At 44.6% G+C, this 18322-nt stretch overlaps 1 protein-coding gene across 2 annotated transcripts in view; it reads left to right on the forward strand.

The window, feature by feature from the left end:
• The window catches only part of LOC121280554 (aminoacylase-1B-like), a 64764-nt gene extending 50355 nt beyond the window's left edge, over positions 1–14409 (forward strand). For both annotated transcript variants that reach the window (XM_041192684.1, XM_041192685.1), the window contains 3 exons: positions 10887–10966; positions 12921–12981; positions 13324–14409. In XM_041192684.1, coding sequence (XP_041048618.1) covers positions 10887–10966; positions 12921–12981; positions 13324–13488 — 306 coding nt within the window. In that variant the 3' untranslated portion in view covers positions 13489–14409. The remainder of the gene's footprint in view (positions 1–10886; positions 10967–12920; positions 12982–13323) is intronic.
• Positions 14410–18322: the final 3913 nt, after the last annotated feature.

Genomic DNA, 18322 nt, shown 5'->3' on the forward strand with positions numbered 1-18322 from the left:
TCATCATGCACTAATAGATTGGACGGGTGCAACAATTGTTTCATCTCTATTAAAGCTTCTTTCTTGGGCACCTCCCAAGACCAACATTGGTTCTCTTTAAGTAGATAATGTAAGGGGGCCAGTTCTGTGGACAAATTGGATAAGAACTGCCCATAATAGTTGATCATTCCTAGGAATGATTTGAGTTCTGAGACATTCTTTGGCTCAGATACCTCTTATGGCTCTCACCTTCTCCTCAACTAGGTGAAGTTCCCTGTGAATTTACCTGGTGACCAAGTAGATTACCTCCCTCGCTTGGAATGTGTACTTTTCATTTTTTAGACACACTCCAGCTTGCAAGGACCTTTTTAAGATTTCTTCTAAGTTTTCTAAATGCTCTTTTTCAGTGAATCCTGTCACCAATACATGTCTAAATAGATTATAACCTGGGGTACTCCCTGCAGTAAGCTTTCCATTGTTCTCTGAAGGATGGCACAAGCTAAGGAGACACTGAAAGGCAATCGTGTATATTGGTACAATCTTTTGTGGGTATTAATTGTGACAAATTCCTGCAAGGCATTATCCAACCCTAGTTGTTGATAAGCATGACTCATGTCAAGCTTTGTGTACATTGTCCCTCCTGCCAGCTTGGTATACAGGTCTTCAATTTTTGGAATGGGCTGCCTGTCTAGCTTAGCTATTTTATTAACTGTCAGTTTGTAGTCTCCACAAATTCAGACACTTTGGTCGGGTTTAAGGACGGGGACTTTGGGTGCTGCCCATTCTGAGAACTGAATAGGTTGTATTAGGCCCAGTTTCTCTAGTCTGTTCAGTTCAATGTCGACTTTTTCTCGCAGGGCATTATGGTACCAGTCTCACCTTCATGAAGCAAGGGATTTCTTCCAAATCCACATGAATCTTGGCCTGCAGTCCCTGGATTTTCCCCAGTTCATCCTTAAAGACTGTAGTGTATTTTCGAAGTAGCTCTGGTAACCCACTTACTCTCAAGTGGAAAATAACAGACCATTCTAACTTAATCTCCTTTAGCCAGTTTCTTGCCAGGAAGCTTGGCCCCTCGTTTGCTACCACCATCAAGGGTAGCTTTGCCAATTGGCTTCCATAATGGACAGTTACTCTACTTATGCCTCTGACTTGAATGTCTGCATCTGTGTATGTTTTTAATTGGGCCATTGTTTCTTTTAAATTTAATTGATGTCCCCCATTATTCAGATATCTGAAGGTATGTTCCCTAATTATTGTAGTGGAAGCTCCTGTGTCCACTTCCATTCAAACAGGTCTGCCATTTACTTTCACTGTTACAAATATTGGTTCTGTCTTTCCGACCTTCAGATTAAACAACGAGTAAGTATCTGCTTTTGTTGTTTCAGGTTCTTCTACATTGTAGATCTGACTTGGTTTTTTCTTTCGTTTAAAAGCCTGCTTGAATCTTTCCTTGCATTGTCTCATTATATGTCCATTTCTGTGACAATAATAACGTTCAATTTTTTAAACTGCCAATCGTTATAAGACTGCTTGTTTCCACCTCTATGTTTTCACTGCTTAGTCATTTTTTCTCATTTTCCAGCTAGCAGGGTCTGTTTCCAGCTTTGAAAGAGTCTTGCATTTTCGTGTCCTTTTTGGCTGGGGTTTCCTACCTGAAATGGAGGATGGCGCCATCTTGTGCCCCTTGTATGGCTTATGAATCTCTTGCAGACCTCTCCACGGCCAGTGCTATCTCTAGCGCCTTCTTGAAATCCAAATTTACTTCAGACGATAACCTCTTCTGAATTGTGTCCTCATTCACACCGCATACTAAACGATCTCTGAGCATGTTATTCAGAGATGTACCAAACTTTTGTGCTCCATTAACTGCTTCAAACTTACCACATAGCATGCAACTGTCTCCCTCAGGGCTCCATTTCTCGAGTTAAACTTGAACCTTTACATCATTACTGAGGGCTTTGGTTGATAATGACCCTTCACAAGGTTCACCAATTCATGAAAAATTTTTGAATCTGGGGCACTGGGTGCCGTCAAACTTAGAATCAAGCCATAGGTTTTATTCCCACATGTACATAACAGGATTGCTCGCCTCTTCTCTTCTCCCGTAATCTCGTCCTCTTGGAAAAAGAATGCGAGGCCAATCGTCCATTGCTGGATCAAAGGGGTCAATTCTTCTGAATTGCAGCATTCTGTGAGAAAATTACTTCTTCAATTCGAACGAAACTTCTGCTTACAATTACTGGGCGAGATACAGTGCTGATTTCTTTTCACTTGATTTCTTCTGTTAAACTTGTTTTATCCTCATCGCCAGTTTGTTGTGAGAGATGGCCAATTTAGTACTATTGACAGAGTTGATCAGCAGACACTTATTTGGTAGTTTATTTACAAATGTGCTCAGCAGCAACTACACGTGTGCTTTCACTTCAAACTCTATCTCCACACCATGAACAACAGAGGTAGCCAATGCTACTCCCTCATTGGGTACTAAAGATCATGTGATCTTCCTTAACAAGCATTATTCTTAAAGATATATTACACACTAAATAAAACAATAATTACCACAGCTGTGTACACCGGGGTTATTGTTGGGAGCTTTGTACACTGGGGTTATTAATGCGAGCAGTGTATACTGGCATTATTGATGGGAACTGTGTACATTGGGGTTATTTCTGGGAGCTGGGTACATGGGTTATTAATGGGAGGTGTGTATGTGGTTATTGATGGGAGCTCTGTGTACTGGGGTTATTGCTGGGAGTTTTGTGTACTGGGGATGTTGAAGGGAGCTGTATACACTGGGGTTATTGATGGAGCTGTGTACACATGGGTTACTGAATAGAGTTGTGTATACCGTGGTTATTGATGGGAGCTGTGTATACTGGGAGTATAGATGGAAGCTGTGTACACTGAGGGTGTTGATGCGAGCTGTGTACATTGAGGTTATTCATAGGAGATGTGTATACTGGGGTTACTGATGGGAGCTGTGTGTACAGGGTATTTGAAGGGAGCTGGGGACATTGATCAGAGCCATGTATAGTGGCGGTATTTGTACTGGTGTGATTGATGAGCGGTGTGTATACTGGGGATTTTGATGGGTCCTGTGTACACTGGGGTTACTGTTTGGAGCTGTGTACACTGGGTTTACTGATGGGAGCTGTAGATACTGAGGTTATTGATGGGAGCTGTACATACTGGGGCTATTGATGAGAGCTGTGTATGCTGGGGCTATTGATCAGAGCTGTGTATAATGGGGTTATTGATGGGAGCTGTATTCGCTGGGGTTTTCGATGGGAGCTGTGTGCACTATGGTTATTAATGGGAGATGTGTATCTGGTGTTATTGATGGGAGTTGTATATACTGGGGATATTGATGGGAGCCGTATACATTGGGGTTATTGTTGAAGCTGTGTACATCTGGGTTATTGAATGGAGCTGTGTATACTGTGGTTATTGATGGGAGCTGTGTATACTGGGAGTATAGATGGGAGCTGCGTACACTGAGGGTGTTGATGCAAGTTGTGTACATTGAGGGTATTCATGGGAGATGTGTATACTGGGGCTTTTGATGGGAGCTGCATATACTGGAGTTATTGATGGGAGCTGTGTGTACAAGGTATTTGAAGGGACCTGTGTATACTGGGGACATTGATCAGAGCCATGTATAGTGGTGGTATTTGTATTGGCAGATTGATGGGTGGTGTGTATACTGGGGATTTTGATGGATCCTGTGTACACGTGTTACTGTTTGGAGCTGTGTACACTTGAGTTACTGATTGGAGTGTAGATACTGAGGTTATTGATGGGAGCTGTACATATTTGGACTGTTGATGGAAGCTATGTATACAGGTGTTATTGATGGAAGCCGTGTATATTGGGGTTATAGATGGAAGCTGTGTGTACTGGGGTTATAGGTGGGAGCCGTGTATACTGGGATTATAGATGGAAGCTGTGTCTACTGGGGTTATAGATGGGAGCTGTGTATACTGGGGATCTTGATGAGAACCGTGCATACTTGGGTTTCTGATGGGAGCTATGTATACTGGGGTTATTGTGGGAGCTGTGTATACTGGGGTTATTGATCAGAGCTGCATATACTGGGGTTATTCATGGGAACTGTGTAACCTGGGGTTATTAATGGGAGGCATGTCTACTGGGGTGACTGATGGGAGTTGTCTATAGTGGTGTTATTGATGGGAGCTGTAGATATTGGGGCTACTGATGGAAGCTCTGTGCACCTGGGCTATTGACAGGAGTTGTGTGTACTGGGTTTATTGATGTGAGCTGTGTATACTCACGTATTTGATGAGAGCTATGTATGCTGGGGTTATTGTGTGGAGCTGTGTATGTTCCAGTAAATTGACGGGAGCTCTGTAAACGGGGGTTATTGATGGGATCTGTGGATATTGGGTTATTGATCATAGCTGTGTATACTAGGGTTATTGATGGGAGTTCTGTAAACAGGGGTTATTGATGGGAACTGTGGATACTGGGTTATTGACGATAGCTATGTATACCGGGGCTATTGACAGGAACTGTTTATACTGGGGCTTTGATGGGAGCGTGAATACTGGGGTTATTGTTCGGAACTGTGTATATTGCGGTAAATGATGGGAGCTGTATATACAGGAGTTATCGATCGGAGCCTTGTACACTGATGTTTTTGATGGGATTTGTGTATACTGGGGACATTGATGGATGCTATGTATACTGGCAGCATTGATGGGAGCCCTTTGTACTGGCGTAATTGATGGGAGGTGTGTATACTGGGAATTTTGATAGGACCTGTGTACACTGGGGTTACTGATGAGAGCTGTAGATAATGGGGCTATTAATGGAAGCTCTGTACACCTGGGCTATTGACAGGAGCTGTGTATACTGGGTTTATTGATGTGAGCTGTGTAAACCCAGGTATTTGATCAGAGCTGTGTATACTGGGATTATTATGTGGAGCTGTGTATATTCCGATGAATGATGGCAGCTATGTATAGTGTCATTATTGATGAGAATGATGTATGCTGGTGTTACTGATGGGAGCTGTGTACACCTGGGCTGTTGATGCGAGCTATGCATACTGGGGTTATTGATGGGGGCTGTGTACACTGAGGGTGTTGATGCGAGCTGTTTACACTGGGGATTTTAATGGGAGCTGCATATACTGGGGTTATTGATGGGAGCTGCATATACTGGGGTTATTGATGGGAGCTGCATATACTGGGGTTATTGATGGGAGCTGCATATACTGGGGTTATTGATGGGAGCTGCATATACTGGGGTTATTGATGGGAGCTGCATATACTGGGGTTATTGATGGGAGCTGCATATACTGGGGTTATTGATGGGAGCTGTGTATACAGAGTATTTGAAGCGAGCTGTGTACACAGGGTATTTGAAGCGAGCTGTGTATACAGGGTATTTGAAGGGAGCTGTGTATACAGGGTATTTGAAGCGAGCTGTGTATACAGGGTATTTGAAGGGAGCTGTGTATACAGGGTATTTGAAGGGAGCTGTGTACACAGGGTATTTGAAGCGAGCTGTGTATACAGGGTATTTGAAGGGAGCTGTGTATACAGGGTATTTGAAGGGAGCTGTGTATACAGGGTATTTGAAGGGAGCTGTGTATACAGGGTATTTGATGGGAGCTGTGCATACTGGGGTTTTTGATGGGAGCTGTGTATACTGGGGTTTTTGATGGGAGCTGTGCATACTGGGGTTTTTGATGGGAGCAGTGTATACTGGGGTTTTTGATGGGAGCAGTGTATACTGGGGTTTTTGATGGGAGCTGTGTATACAGGGTATTTGATGGGAGCTGTGTATACAGGGTATTTGATGGGAGCTGTGCATACAGGGTATTTGATGGGAGCTGTGTATACAGGGTTTTTGATGGGAGCTGTGTATACAGGGTATTTGATGGGAGCTGTGTATACTGGGGTTTTTGATGGGAGCAGTGTATACTGGGGTTTTTGATGGGAGCTGTGTATACAGGGTATTTGATGGGAGCTGTGCATACTGGGGTTTTTGATGGGAGCTGTGTATACAGGGTATTTGATGGGAGCTGTGTATACTGGGGTTTTTGATGGGAGCTGTGCATACTGGGGTTTTTGATGGGAGCTGTGCATACTGGGGTTTTTGATGGGAGCTGTGCATACTGGGTATTTGATGGGAGCTGTGCATACTGGGTATTTGATGGGAGCTGTGTATACTGGGGTTTTTGATGGGAGCTGTGCATACTGGGGTTTTTGATGGGAGCTGTGCATACTGGGGTTTTTGATGGGAGCTGTGCATACTGGGGTTTTTGATGGGAGCTGTGTATACAGGGTATTTGAAGGGAGCTGTGTATACTGGGGTTTTTGATGGGAGCTGTGTATACAGGGTATTTGATGGGAGCTGTGTATACTGGGGTTTTTGATGGGAGCTGTGTATACAGGGTATTTGAAGGGAGCTGTGTATACTGGGGTTTTTGATGGGAGCTGTGCATACTGGGGTTTTTGATGGGAGCTGTGCATACTGGGGTTTTTGATGGGAGCTGTGTATACTGGGGTTTTTGATGGGAGCTGTGTATACAGGGTATTTGAAGGGAGCTGTGTATACTGGGGTATTTGATGGGAGCTGTGTATACTGGGGTTTTTGATGGGAGCTGTGTATACAGGGTATTTGAAGGGAGCTGTGTATACTGGGGTTTTTGAAGGGAGCTGTGCATACTGGGTATTTGATGGGAGCTGTGTATACAGGGTATTTGATGGGAGCTGTGTATACAGGGTATTTGATGGGAGCTGTGTATACAGGGTTTTTGATGGGAGCTGTGCATACTGGGTATTTGATGGGAGCTGTGTATACAGGGTATTTGATGGGAGCTGTGTATACTGGGGTTTTTGATGGGAGCTGTGCATACAGGGTATTTGATGGGAGCTGTGTATACAGGGTATTTGATGGGAGCTGTGCATACTGGGGTTTTTGATGGGAGCTGTGTATGCTGGGGTTTTTGATGGGAGCTGTGTATGCTGGGGTTTTTGATGGGAGCTGTGTATACTGGGGTTTTTGATGGGAGCTGTGTATACAGGGTATTTGAAGGGAGCTGTGTATACAGGGTATTTGATGGGAGCTGTGTATACAGGGTATTTGAAGGGAGCTGTGTATACAGGGTTTTTGATGGGAGCTGTGTATACTGGGTATTTGAAGGGAGCTGTGTATACTGGGTATTTGAAGGGAGCTGTGTATACAGGGTATTTGAAGGGAGCTGTGTATACAGGGTATTTGAAGGGAGCTGTGTATACAGGGTATTTGATGGGAGCTGTGCATACTGGGGTTTTTGATGGGAGCTGTGTATACAGGGTATTTGATGGGAGCTGTGCATACTGGGGTTTTTGATGGGAGCTGTGTATACAGGGTATTTGATGGGAGCTGTGTATACAGGGTATTTGATGGGAGCTGTGTATACAGGGTATTTGATGGGAGCTGTGCATACTGGGGTTTTTGATGGGAGCTGTGTATACTGGGGTTTTTGATGGGAGCTGTGATTACAGGGTATTTGAAGGGAGCTGTGTATACAGGGTATTTGATGGGAGCTGTGTATACTGGGGTTTTTGATGGGAGCTGTGTATACTGGGGTTTTTGATGGGAGCTGTGTATACAGGGTATTTGATGGGAGCTGTGTATACTGGGGTTTTTGATGGGAGCTGTGTATACAGGGTATTTGATGGGAGCTGTGTATACTGGGGTTTTTGATGGGAGCTGTGCATACTGGGTATTTGATGGGAGCTGTGCATACTGGGGTTTTTGATGGGAGCTGTGTATACTGGGGTTTTTGATGGGAGCTGTGTATACAGGGTATTTGAAGGGAGCTGTGTATACAGGGTATTTGATGGGAGCTGTGTATACAGGGTATTTGAAGGGAGCTGTGTATACAGGGTATTTGATGGGAGCTGTGTATACTGGGGTTTTTGATGGGAGCTGTGTATACAGGGTATTTGATGGGAGCTGTGTATACAGGGTATTTGATGGGAGCTGTGCATACTGGGGTTTTTGATGGGAGCTGTGTATACTGGGGTTTTTGATGGGAGCTGTGTATACAGGGTATTTGATGGGAGCTGTGTATACTGGGGTTTTTGATGGGAGCTGTGTATACAGGGTATTTGATGGGAGCTGTGTATACAGGGTATTTGATGGGAGCTGTGTATACTGGGGTTTTTGATGGGAGCTGTGTATACTGGGTATTTGAAGGGAGCTGTGTATACAGGGTATTTGATGGGAGCTGTGTATACAGGGTATTTGATGGGAGCTGTGCATACAGGGTTTTTGAAGGGAGCTGTGTATACAGGGTTTTTGATGGGAGCTGTGTATACAGGGTTTTTGATGGGAGCTGTGTATACAGGGTATTTGATGGGAGCTGTGCATACAGGGTTTTTGATGGGAGCTGTGTATACAGGGTTTTTGATGGGAGCTGTGTATACAGGGTATTTGATGGGAGCTGTGTATACAGGGTATTTGATGGGAGCTGTGCATACAGGGTTTTTGATGGGAGCTGTGTATACAGGGTTTTTGATGGGAGCTGTGTATACAGGGTATTTGATGGGAGCTGTGCATACAGGGTTTTTGATGGGAGCTGTGTATACAGGGTTTTTGATGGGAGCTGTGTATACAGGGTATTTGATGGGAGCTGTGCATACAGGGTTTTTGATGGGAGCTGTGTATACAGGGTTTTTGATGGGAGCTGTGTATACAGGGTATTTGATGGGAGCTGTGTATACAGGGTATTTGATGGGAGCTGTGCATACTGGGGTTTTTGATGGGAGCTGTGTATACTGGGGTTTTTGATGGGAGCTGTGTATACAGGGTATTTGATGGGAGCTGTGTATACAGGGTATTTGATGGGAGCTGTGTATACAGGGTATTTGATGGGAGCTGTGCATACTGGGGTTTTTGATGGGAGCTGTGTATACAGGGTATTTGATGGGAGCTGTGCATACTGGGGTTTTTGATGGGAGCTGTGTATACTGGGGTTTTTGATGGGAGCTGTGTATACAGGGTATTTGATGGGAGCTGTGTATACTGGGGTTTTTGATGGGAGCTGTGTATACAGGGTATTTGATGGGAGCTGTGTATACAGGGTATTTGATGGGAGCTGTGTATACTGGGGTTTTTGATGGGAGCTGTGTATACTGGGTATTTGAAGGGAGCTGTGTATACAGGGTATTTGATGGGAGCTGTGTATACAGGGTATTTGATGGGAGCTGTGTATACAGGGTATTTGATGGGAGCTGTGCATACAGGGTTTTTGATGGGAGCTGTGTATACAGGGTTTTTGATGGGAGCTGTGTATACAGGGTATTTGATGGGAGCTGTGTATACTGGGGTTTTTGATGGGAGCTGTGTATACAGGGTATTTGATGGGAGCTGTGCATACAGGGTTTTTGATGGGAGCTGTGTATACAGGGTATTTGATGGGAGCTGTGCATACTGGGGTTTTTGATGGGAGCTGTGTATACTGGGGTTTTTGATGGGAGCTGTGTATACAGGGTATTTGATGGGAGCTGTGTATACTGGGGTTTTTGATGGGAGCTGTGTATACAGGGTATTTGATGGGAGCTGTGTATACAGGGTATTTGATGGGAGCTGTGTATACTGGGGTTTTTGATGGGAGCTGTGTATACAGGGTATTTGATGGGAGCTGTGTATACAGGGTATTTGATGGGAGCTGTGTATACTGGGGTTTTTGATGGGAGCTGTGTATACAGGGTATTTGAAGGGAGCTGTGTATACTGGGGTTTTTGATGGGAGCTGTGTATACAGGGTATTTGATGGGAGCTGTGTATACAGGGTATTTGATGGGAGCTGTGTATACAGGGTATTTGATGGGAGCTGTGCATACTGGGGTTTTTGATGGGAGCTGTGCATACTGGGGTTTTTGATGGGAGCTGTGTATACTGGGGTTTTTGATGGGAGCTGTGTATACAGGGTATTTGATGGGAGCTGTGCATACTGGGGTTTTTGATGGGAGCTGTGTATACTGGGGTTTTTGATGGGAGCTGTGTATACTGGGGTTTTTGATGGGAGCTGTGTATACTGGGGTTTTTGATGGGAGCTGTGTATACTGGGGTTTTTGATGGGAGCTGTGTATACAGGGTTTTTGATGGGAGCTGTGTATACTGGGGTTTTTGATGGGAGCTGTGTATACTGGGGTTTTTGATGGGAGCTGTGTATACAGGGTATTTGATGGGAGCTGTGTATACTGGGGTTTTTGATGGGAGCTGTGTATACTGGGGTTTTTGATGGGAGCTGTGTATACTGGGGTTTTTGATGGGAGCTGTGTATACAGGGTATTTGATGGGAGCTGTGCATACTGGGGTTTTTGATGGGAGCTGTGTATACTGGGGTTTTTGATGGGAGCTGTGTATACTGGGGTTTTTGATGGGAGCTGTGTATACAGGGTTTTTGATGGGAGCTGTGTATACTGGGGTTTTTGATGGGAGCTGTGTATACAGGGTTTTTGATGGGAGCTGTGTATACTGGGGTTTTTGATGGGAGCTGTGTATACTGGGGTTTTTGATGGGAGCTGTGTATACAGGGTATTTGATGGGAGCTGTGTATACTGGGGTTTTTGATGGGAGCTGTGTATACTGGGGTTTTTGATGGGAGCTGTGTATACTGGGGTTTTTGATGGGAGCTGTGTATACAGGGTATTTGATGGGAGCTGTGTATACAGGGTATTTGATGGGAGCTGTGTATACTGGGGTTATTGATGGAGTTCTCTATACTGGAATTATTGATGGGAGCTTTGTACACTGGGGTTATGGATGGGAGTTGTTTATACTGCGGGTATTGATGGGAACTGTGTATACTGGGGTTTTTGATGTGAGTTGCATGTACTGAGGTATTGACAGGCATCTTGACAGTTGTTCATTATTCTGCAGAAAGGAATGGATCAGCAAGTTACATCAATTGATAAGTCCAACCCATGGTGGCAAACCTTCAGCAGTACCTGCCAGAAACTGTGAGTAATGGAAGTTTTGTTACTTGGGTGCTGGCTGTCCACAACATAGGTCTGTTAGTCCACAGGACTGAGAAGCTCAATGGACGCATTGAGGAGAAAGACTGTACTTTGACTACTATGGAAGTGTGTTACAGGAGGGACAGGAAACTGATTGCTGTGGGCTGTGTTACAGTGAGGGATGACATGTGTGGGATTGGATTATGTTGAGATCTGCACACTGACAACAGTGGGTGTTTGTTACAGTGAGGACTGGACACTGACTGCTGCGGCTCTGTGTTACAATGAGGAACTGCACAGTGACTGCTGTGGGAGTATGTTACAGTGAGGAGCTGAGTGCAGTGGGACTGTTAGAGTGAGGGAATGTGTGCTGTGGGACTGTGTTACAATGACAGACTACACACTGATTGCTGTGGGACTGTGTTACAGTGAGGGACTGCTCACTGCTGCAGCTCTGTGTTACAGTGAGGGACTGCACACTGACTGCTGCAGCTCTATGTTACAGTGAGGGACTGCACACTGACTGCTGCAGCTCTATGTTACAGTGAGGGACTGCACACTGACTGCTGCAGCTCTATGTTACAGTGAGGGACTGCATACTGACTGCTGCAGCTCTATGTTACAGTGAGGGACTGCACACAGACTGCTGTGGGTCTGTGTTATAGTGACGAACTGCACACTGACTGCTGTGGGACTGTGTTACAGTGAGGGACTGCACACTGACTGCTGCAGCTCTATGTTACAGTGAGGGACTGCACACAGACTGCTGTGGCTCTGTGTTATAGTGACGAACTGCACACTGACTGCTGTGGGACTGTGTTACAGTGAGGAACTGCACAGTGACTGCTGTGGGAGTATGTTACAGTGAGGAGCTAAGTGCAGTGGGACTGTTACAGTGAGGGAATGTGTGCTGTGGGACTGTGTTACAGTGACGGACTACACACTGATTGCTGTGGGACTGTGTTACAGTGAGGGACTGCACAGTGACTGCGGTGGGATTGTGTTACAGTGAGAGACTGCGAACTGTGTGCTGTGGGAGTGTTACATTGAGGGACTGGACACTGCTATTTTACCGTGTTACAGTGAGGAACTGGACACTGATTGCTGTGGGACTGTGTTACAGTGATTGACTGGGCACTGACTGCTGTGGGACTGTGTTACAGTGAGGGACTGCATGCTGATAGCTGTGGGATTGTGTTACAGTGAAGGACTGCAAACTGTGTGCTGTGGGAGTGTTACATTGACGGACTGGATCCTGCTGTTTTACCGTGTTACGGTGAGGGACTGGACGCTGATTGCTGTGGGACTGTGTTACAGTGAGTGACTTCACAGTGACTGCTGTGGATCTGTGTTCAAGTGAGGGACTGCACACTGACCACTGTGGGTCTGTGCTACAGCAGCACACAGTAACTAGTCCCTCACCGTAACACAATCCCACAGCAGTCAGTGTGCAGTCCCTCACTTGAACACAAATCCACAGTGGGTACTGTGCAGTCCCTCACCATATCATAGAAACACAGCAGTCAGTGTCCAGTCCCTCATTGTAACATGCTCCCACAGCACACAGTTCACAGTCCCTCACTGTAACACAGTACCAGAGCAGTCAGTGTGCAGTCCCTCACTGTAACACAGAGCCACAGCAGTGTGCAGTACCTCACTGTAACAAACACCCAGCATTGTCAGTGTGCAGTCCTCGTTGTAAGTCAGTCCCATACAAGTCACTGTGCAGTCCCTCAGCATAACACAGTCTGACAGAAGTCACTGGGTAGTCCCTCACTGGAACACAGACACACAGCAGTCAGTGTGCAGTGCCTCACTGTAACACAGTCCCACAGCAGTCAGTGTGCAGCCTCTCACTGCTGTGGGACTGTATTACAGTATGATGTTGCACAGTGACGAGTTGGGAGAGGGCAGTGCTCCCATCAATGGACCTGCCTTATTGTGTCTTGTGTTTCAGGGACATGACCCTGCAGTGTGAGATCTTCCCTGCTGCCACCGACAGTCGATTCATTCGTGCTGTGAGTATCTCGCTGAATCGTAACCCTAGAACACGGAGGACCTCTGTGTGCCGCATATTCCGAGCAGAGGAGGGTGGTTTGTTGGGCATATTTGTGATGAGGGGTGGGGTCAGTTTGGGATGTGGGTTGTGTTTGGAGATGTTTGTCAAGATGGGCCATGTATGGGGGTGTGTATATAGGGATGTGGGAGATGTTTAGTAGTGTATTTGGGATTTTAGTGTGTTTGTGTGGGTGGGGTATGTTTGAGAGTGTTATTGGGGGTGGGGAAGATGTTTCGGTTGGTGTTTGGGGTGTGTTTATCTTGCGGCTGGATCTGTGACCCACTCCTCTCTCCCTCAACAGATGGGTTACCCGGCTATCGGATTCTCACCCATGAACCAGACTCCTATCCTGCTTCACGATCACAATGAGTTCCTGAACGAGAGAGTCTTCCTGACCGGGATCGAGATCTACCGCAGCCTGATCCCCGCTCTCGCCACAGTTTCACCCCTGGAGGGGGAAGCCTGAGGGAGCAGGCCTCAAAAACTTGCCCCTCATCCCCAACACCCCCCTCCCTTCTTAACATCCCATGCCTTCACTCTGTCCCCACACCCCCTTCATCCTTTCCTCAGGCTTCCTCCCCTCTTTCTCCACACCACCTCCTGCACCCCTCCCCCATACCCCATCCCATCACCCCCTCCTTTCTGCTGTTTTGAATCTCTGACAGATTTACCTCATTTATTGAATGTTTTGATAATCACTCAGGCTTTCAATATATCATCATCAGCCTTTCCAATATGACTGGAAATTTGATTATCTTACTCTTTTTATGCTTTATAATTGACTGGACTTTACTCAGAAAAGCTTTCTAGATTTTTAAAATATTTTGCTCTATCCAGGAGAGTTTTACAGAAATAGTTCTTCCACCCAGCCTCACTCACTCACCCTGTCCTTTTTAAGTTGTTGCTGTGCTGAGACATGATCCTTCAGTACCTCAGCCCAAGACCTCCTGCGTGAAACAGCGAGTGTGGCTCGGTTATTTGACTGGAGACATCACAACAATTGTCTGTTAACTGTGGCTGTGCTTCCCTGGCAGGGGTCACTAAGCAGTAGCGATGTCCCTCTCCTGCTACCATAGCAGTATGGAAGAGAGTGTTGGAATTCTCTTGTGGCACTCTCAACAGATACAGTCACCATAATGATATTTCAACCTCTCCCTCCCCAACCACAACATTATCAGCTATCAGAGTCATGTTTTTAGGTCACACTTGATTACAAATTCATCTCTGAAGCTGAATCTCTGAGGTGATGTGTAAGGAGACCAGACAATAGAGAGAGAGCAGGATTCCAAAAACTAGCTACAAGATCAGGTCAGAAGTTAGGAATCATTTGGCGAGTAACTCATCTCCTGACTCCCCAAAGATTGTCCACCATCTACAAGCCACAAGTCAGGAGTGTGATAGAATACTCCCCACTTGCCTGGATGAGTGCAGCTCCACAACACTCAAGAAGTTTGTTACTACCCAGGACAAAGCAGCCCGCTTGATTGGCACCTCATCCACAAACATTCACTCCCTCCACCACTGATGCAAAGTAGCAGCAGTGTGTACAATCTACAAGATGCCCTGCAGGAATTCACCAAGGCTCCTTCGACAGCACCTTCCAAACCCACAACCAAAACCATCTAGAAGGACATGGGCAGCAGGTAGATGGGAATACCACCACCTGGAAGTTCCCGTCCAAGTCACTCATCATCCTGACTTGGAAATATATCGCCGTTCCTTCACTGTTGCTGGGTCAAAATCGTGGAACTCCCCCCCCTCCCCTAACAGCACTGTGGGTGTACCTACACCACATGGACTGCAGAGGTTCAAGAAGGCAGCTCAACACCACCTTCTCAAGGGCAGTTAGAGATGGGCAATAAATGCTGGCCTAGCCAATGCTTAGCTGATGGCACCCAAATGCTGAGAAAGATTGAGGGGCGCTGGTTGTCGAGGCAGCAGCATGATGCTAGAGAATGAACAAAGAATGGGGCAGTGTTCCTGGGCTGATTAGGATTTGAGTCTGATTTAAATATGATTTTGTTCCTCCAAAATAAAGTCTGATTGAAAGCAAGGTGCAGAATCTTTTCTCTCTTTTGTCTGTCTTTTTCTATTGCTGCATCTGTATTACAAAGTACACAGAAACAGGCCATTCAGCCCAGTTGGTCCATACGAGTGTTTATACTGCACACGAGTCTCCTCCCACATCTTCATCTCACCCTCTCAGCAATCAGCACAAATCTGAACTTTTTGAAGAGGTGACTAAAGTAGTAGATAGGGGAATGCCTATGGATATTATTTATATCGATTTCCAGGAGTTATTTGATCAAGTCCTGAATAAGAAACTGTTAGCTAACGTTGAAACTCATGGAATTGAAGGCAAACAATTGACCTGGTTAGAAAATTGGCTGAGTGAAGGAGACAGAGTAGGGATAATTGCAGGTACTCTAATTGGCAGGATCTGACTAGTGGTGTCCCACAGGGATCTATGTTGGAGCCTCAACTATTCACTATATTATTCACAACTTAGATGATGGACAGAAAACCACAAATCCAAATTTGCTAATGACACAAGATAGGTAGTATTATTACAGGAAGTGTAGCTGGAAGAGTAACATTACAAAGAGATAGAAATAGATTAAGTAAATGGGCAAAACTGGTAAATGGATTTCAGCATAGGCAAATGTGAGGTCATGCACTTTGGACATAGAAAGAATACTGTTCTGTCCTTTTTAAATAGTGAAAAGCCAAAAAACAGTGGAGGTCCAAAGAGCCATGGGGAATCCAGGTACACAGACCATTATAATGTCCTGAAGAGGCACAGAAAATAATCAATGGAATGCTGGCCTTCGTATCTAGAGGACTAGAATACATGAGGGTAGAAGCTATGCTTCAGCTTTACAAAGGCCTGTTTAGACTACAGCTGGAATACTGAGAGCAGTTCTGGGTGCCACACTTTAAGAAGTCTATATTGACCCAGGAGGAAGTGCAGCATAGATTTACCAGACTGATACCTGGATTCCTAGGGTTAAATGAGAGTGTTACGATTCTGTTAAGGAACATTATCATATACAGAGAAAGCCGAAAACCCAGCAATATAATCAATAGAACTCTGCCACAGAATTCCACATTTTCTAAACCGTGTACTTTCTTGTATTTATAAGAATTAGAACTATAGGTGATAACTATGTATGTTATGCACTCCATTTTACTCTCCTTATAAGACACATCAATCTTCAAGTTATTTCCTTCTGTAGGGACCATCTGCCAGTCCTCTGGAAACTAATTCTTTTCAGTTCCAGCTATTCTCAGAGGTAAAACTTTTAATTTCTTCATCTCTTGACTGTTTACATCTCAGTCCCTTTTCTGGTAACTTTCCTAATGCTTCCAAGCTAATCTGATTGCTTTCTTTTGCAACAAGATTCTATGAGGATCACTAGATTTTTCCCACTAGCTGCAAGGTCGAATAAATCTTCCAATTCCTGTTCCCTCATGAAATCCAAACTGATATTAAGGCTTACCCACATTCCACATGGTGAATTATGATGTTAGCGTTTTCTTTGCTTAAACTGTATGTCCAACTAACTCATTTATTGTGGCTATCTTCTCTGTGAGCTGCACCAAAATCCAAATTGCAACTAAAAAAATTCTCAGCAAACATCCAGGAGAACTTCCCTAATCTCCACCCATCTCCATGATGACATGGCATACTCTGGGATGTCCTCAAACAGACCTTCAGGTTAAGTATCCCTCATTTAAAATTCCTTCTTCAATCTGAAGAACGAAATGGATTTTACAACCCTGCATGATTTACTGAATGCTTTTGAACTATTTAGCTCTAACTCCCAAAACAGAAACATCTCTCTGGACTGCCCTTACTACGTGGATTACAGACGTCATGTCTCCACTCAAAAGACTCACAGGTCATCTATGGTTTCAGTCCCTCCATCTGCTGTTTTATGACTTTTACCCTCTTACTCTGACCTTTTAACATGGCCCTGCCTTTTGATAAACATGACCAATTCTTTGAATTCTAATTAACTCGGGCATGTTCAAGTTGCATTCACATCAGATGTTTACCGGTTTTAAATTACAGATTCCTCCAGTTCCCTAATTAAACTTTATTTTTTAAAATCATAAGTTATATCTCAAAACATTTAGATTATGAACTAATTATTCCTGACTATATGACAGATTAATGTTGTAGTCGTTTGGAAACGCAGAGGCACTCACTGGTTCCCTACATCTCCCCTTCTGCAAGAAGCTCTGCAGATTATTATAAACCCCACTAGATGGCACTTTAATACAGCAAATCCATTGATATGTAACTAAAACTTTTTCTGTCTAGCTCCCTCTATTGTGTATGCATGTGTGCGTCTGTGTCGCTTACATTGTCCCTGTTGTGTGTTGAGTCTCTGTTGTTCTGTCTGTACCTATCTCAGTGTCTATGTGTGTATCTCTCTCTCTATCTGTCTTTCACTATGTGTGTGTGCCTCTCTTGCAATATGTGTGGCTCTCACTTTATGTCCCTCTCCAGGTGTGGGTGTGTGCGTCTCCCTGCCTGTGTGTGTGCAGGTGTGAGTACCTATTTGCATGCAACCATCTGTGTGCCTGTGTAGATGTATATATTTGTCTCCATGTATTTGTACGTATGTGTGTCCCTCTCATCATGCATATGTGGGCCTGTGTAGTTGTTGGTGTAAGTATAACAGACCATTTAGCCCCTGAGCCTGTTCTGCTATTCAATGTGATCAAGGCTCACTCCTCTTCTCTTCCTGAATACTGTTGACCATAGTCTGTCAGTTTTCTTCTAGATGTACCAGATATGTCCTGCAGTGCCATTTCTTTTATGCCCGTTGATGACGTGTGCCATGCCATATGAGGTCATAGTGTGTTCTAGCCATTCAATTCCATTTAATTCACTTTTATTCTACACATTGAAATTTGTTTTGAGTACATTGCTCATTCGTGAAAAAAAAATAATGAATAATAACAATAAAACTGACCCTATCACAAAGATCTAACTTTAATTAAATGTATATTAAAAACAAACCAATACATTGAAATAGGGTGAGTCCCACCCTAAGTGCATATCCTTGTCCATACATCAAACTTCTGTTAAGAATTCTTGCAGTGAAGGGCATAAATGAGTTCAGGAACTGATTTGTCCTGCACCTGAGGGATTGTAGCACACCTGACAGTAATACTGACAAGGGGTGATTCTCATTGTTCGTCACACTGTTTATTTTCATCAACATCCTTCAAGAACAGATTTCATCAAGAGAGATCTGCTTATCAATACCCTTCCTGCCTGGTTCAAT

Source organism: Carcharodon carcharias, chromosome 7 (genome assembly GCF_017639515.1).
Source record: "Carcharodon carcharias isolate sCarCar2 chromosome 7, sCarCar2.pri, whole genome shotgun sequence".
Lineage (NCBI taxonomy): Eukaryota > Metazoa > Chordata > Chondrichthyes > Lamniformes > Lamnidae > Carcharodon > Carcharodon carcharias.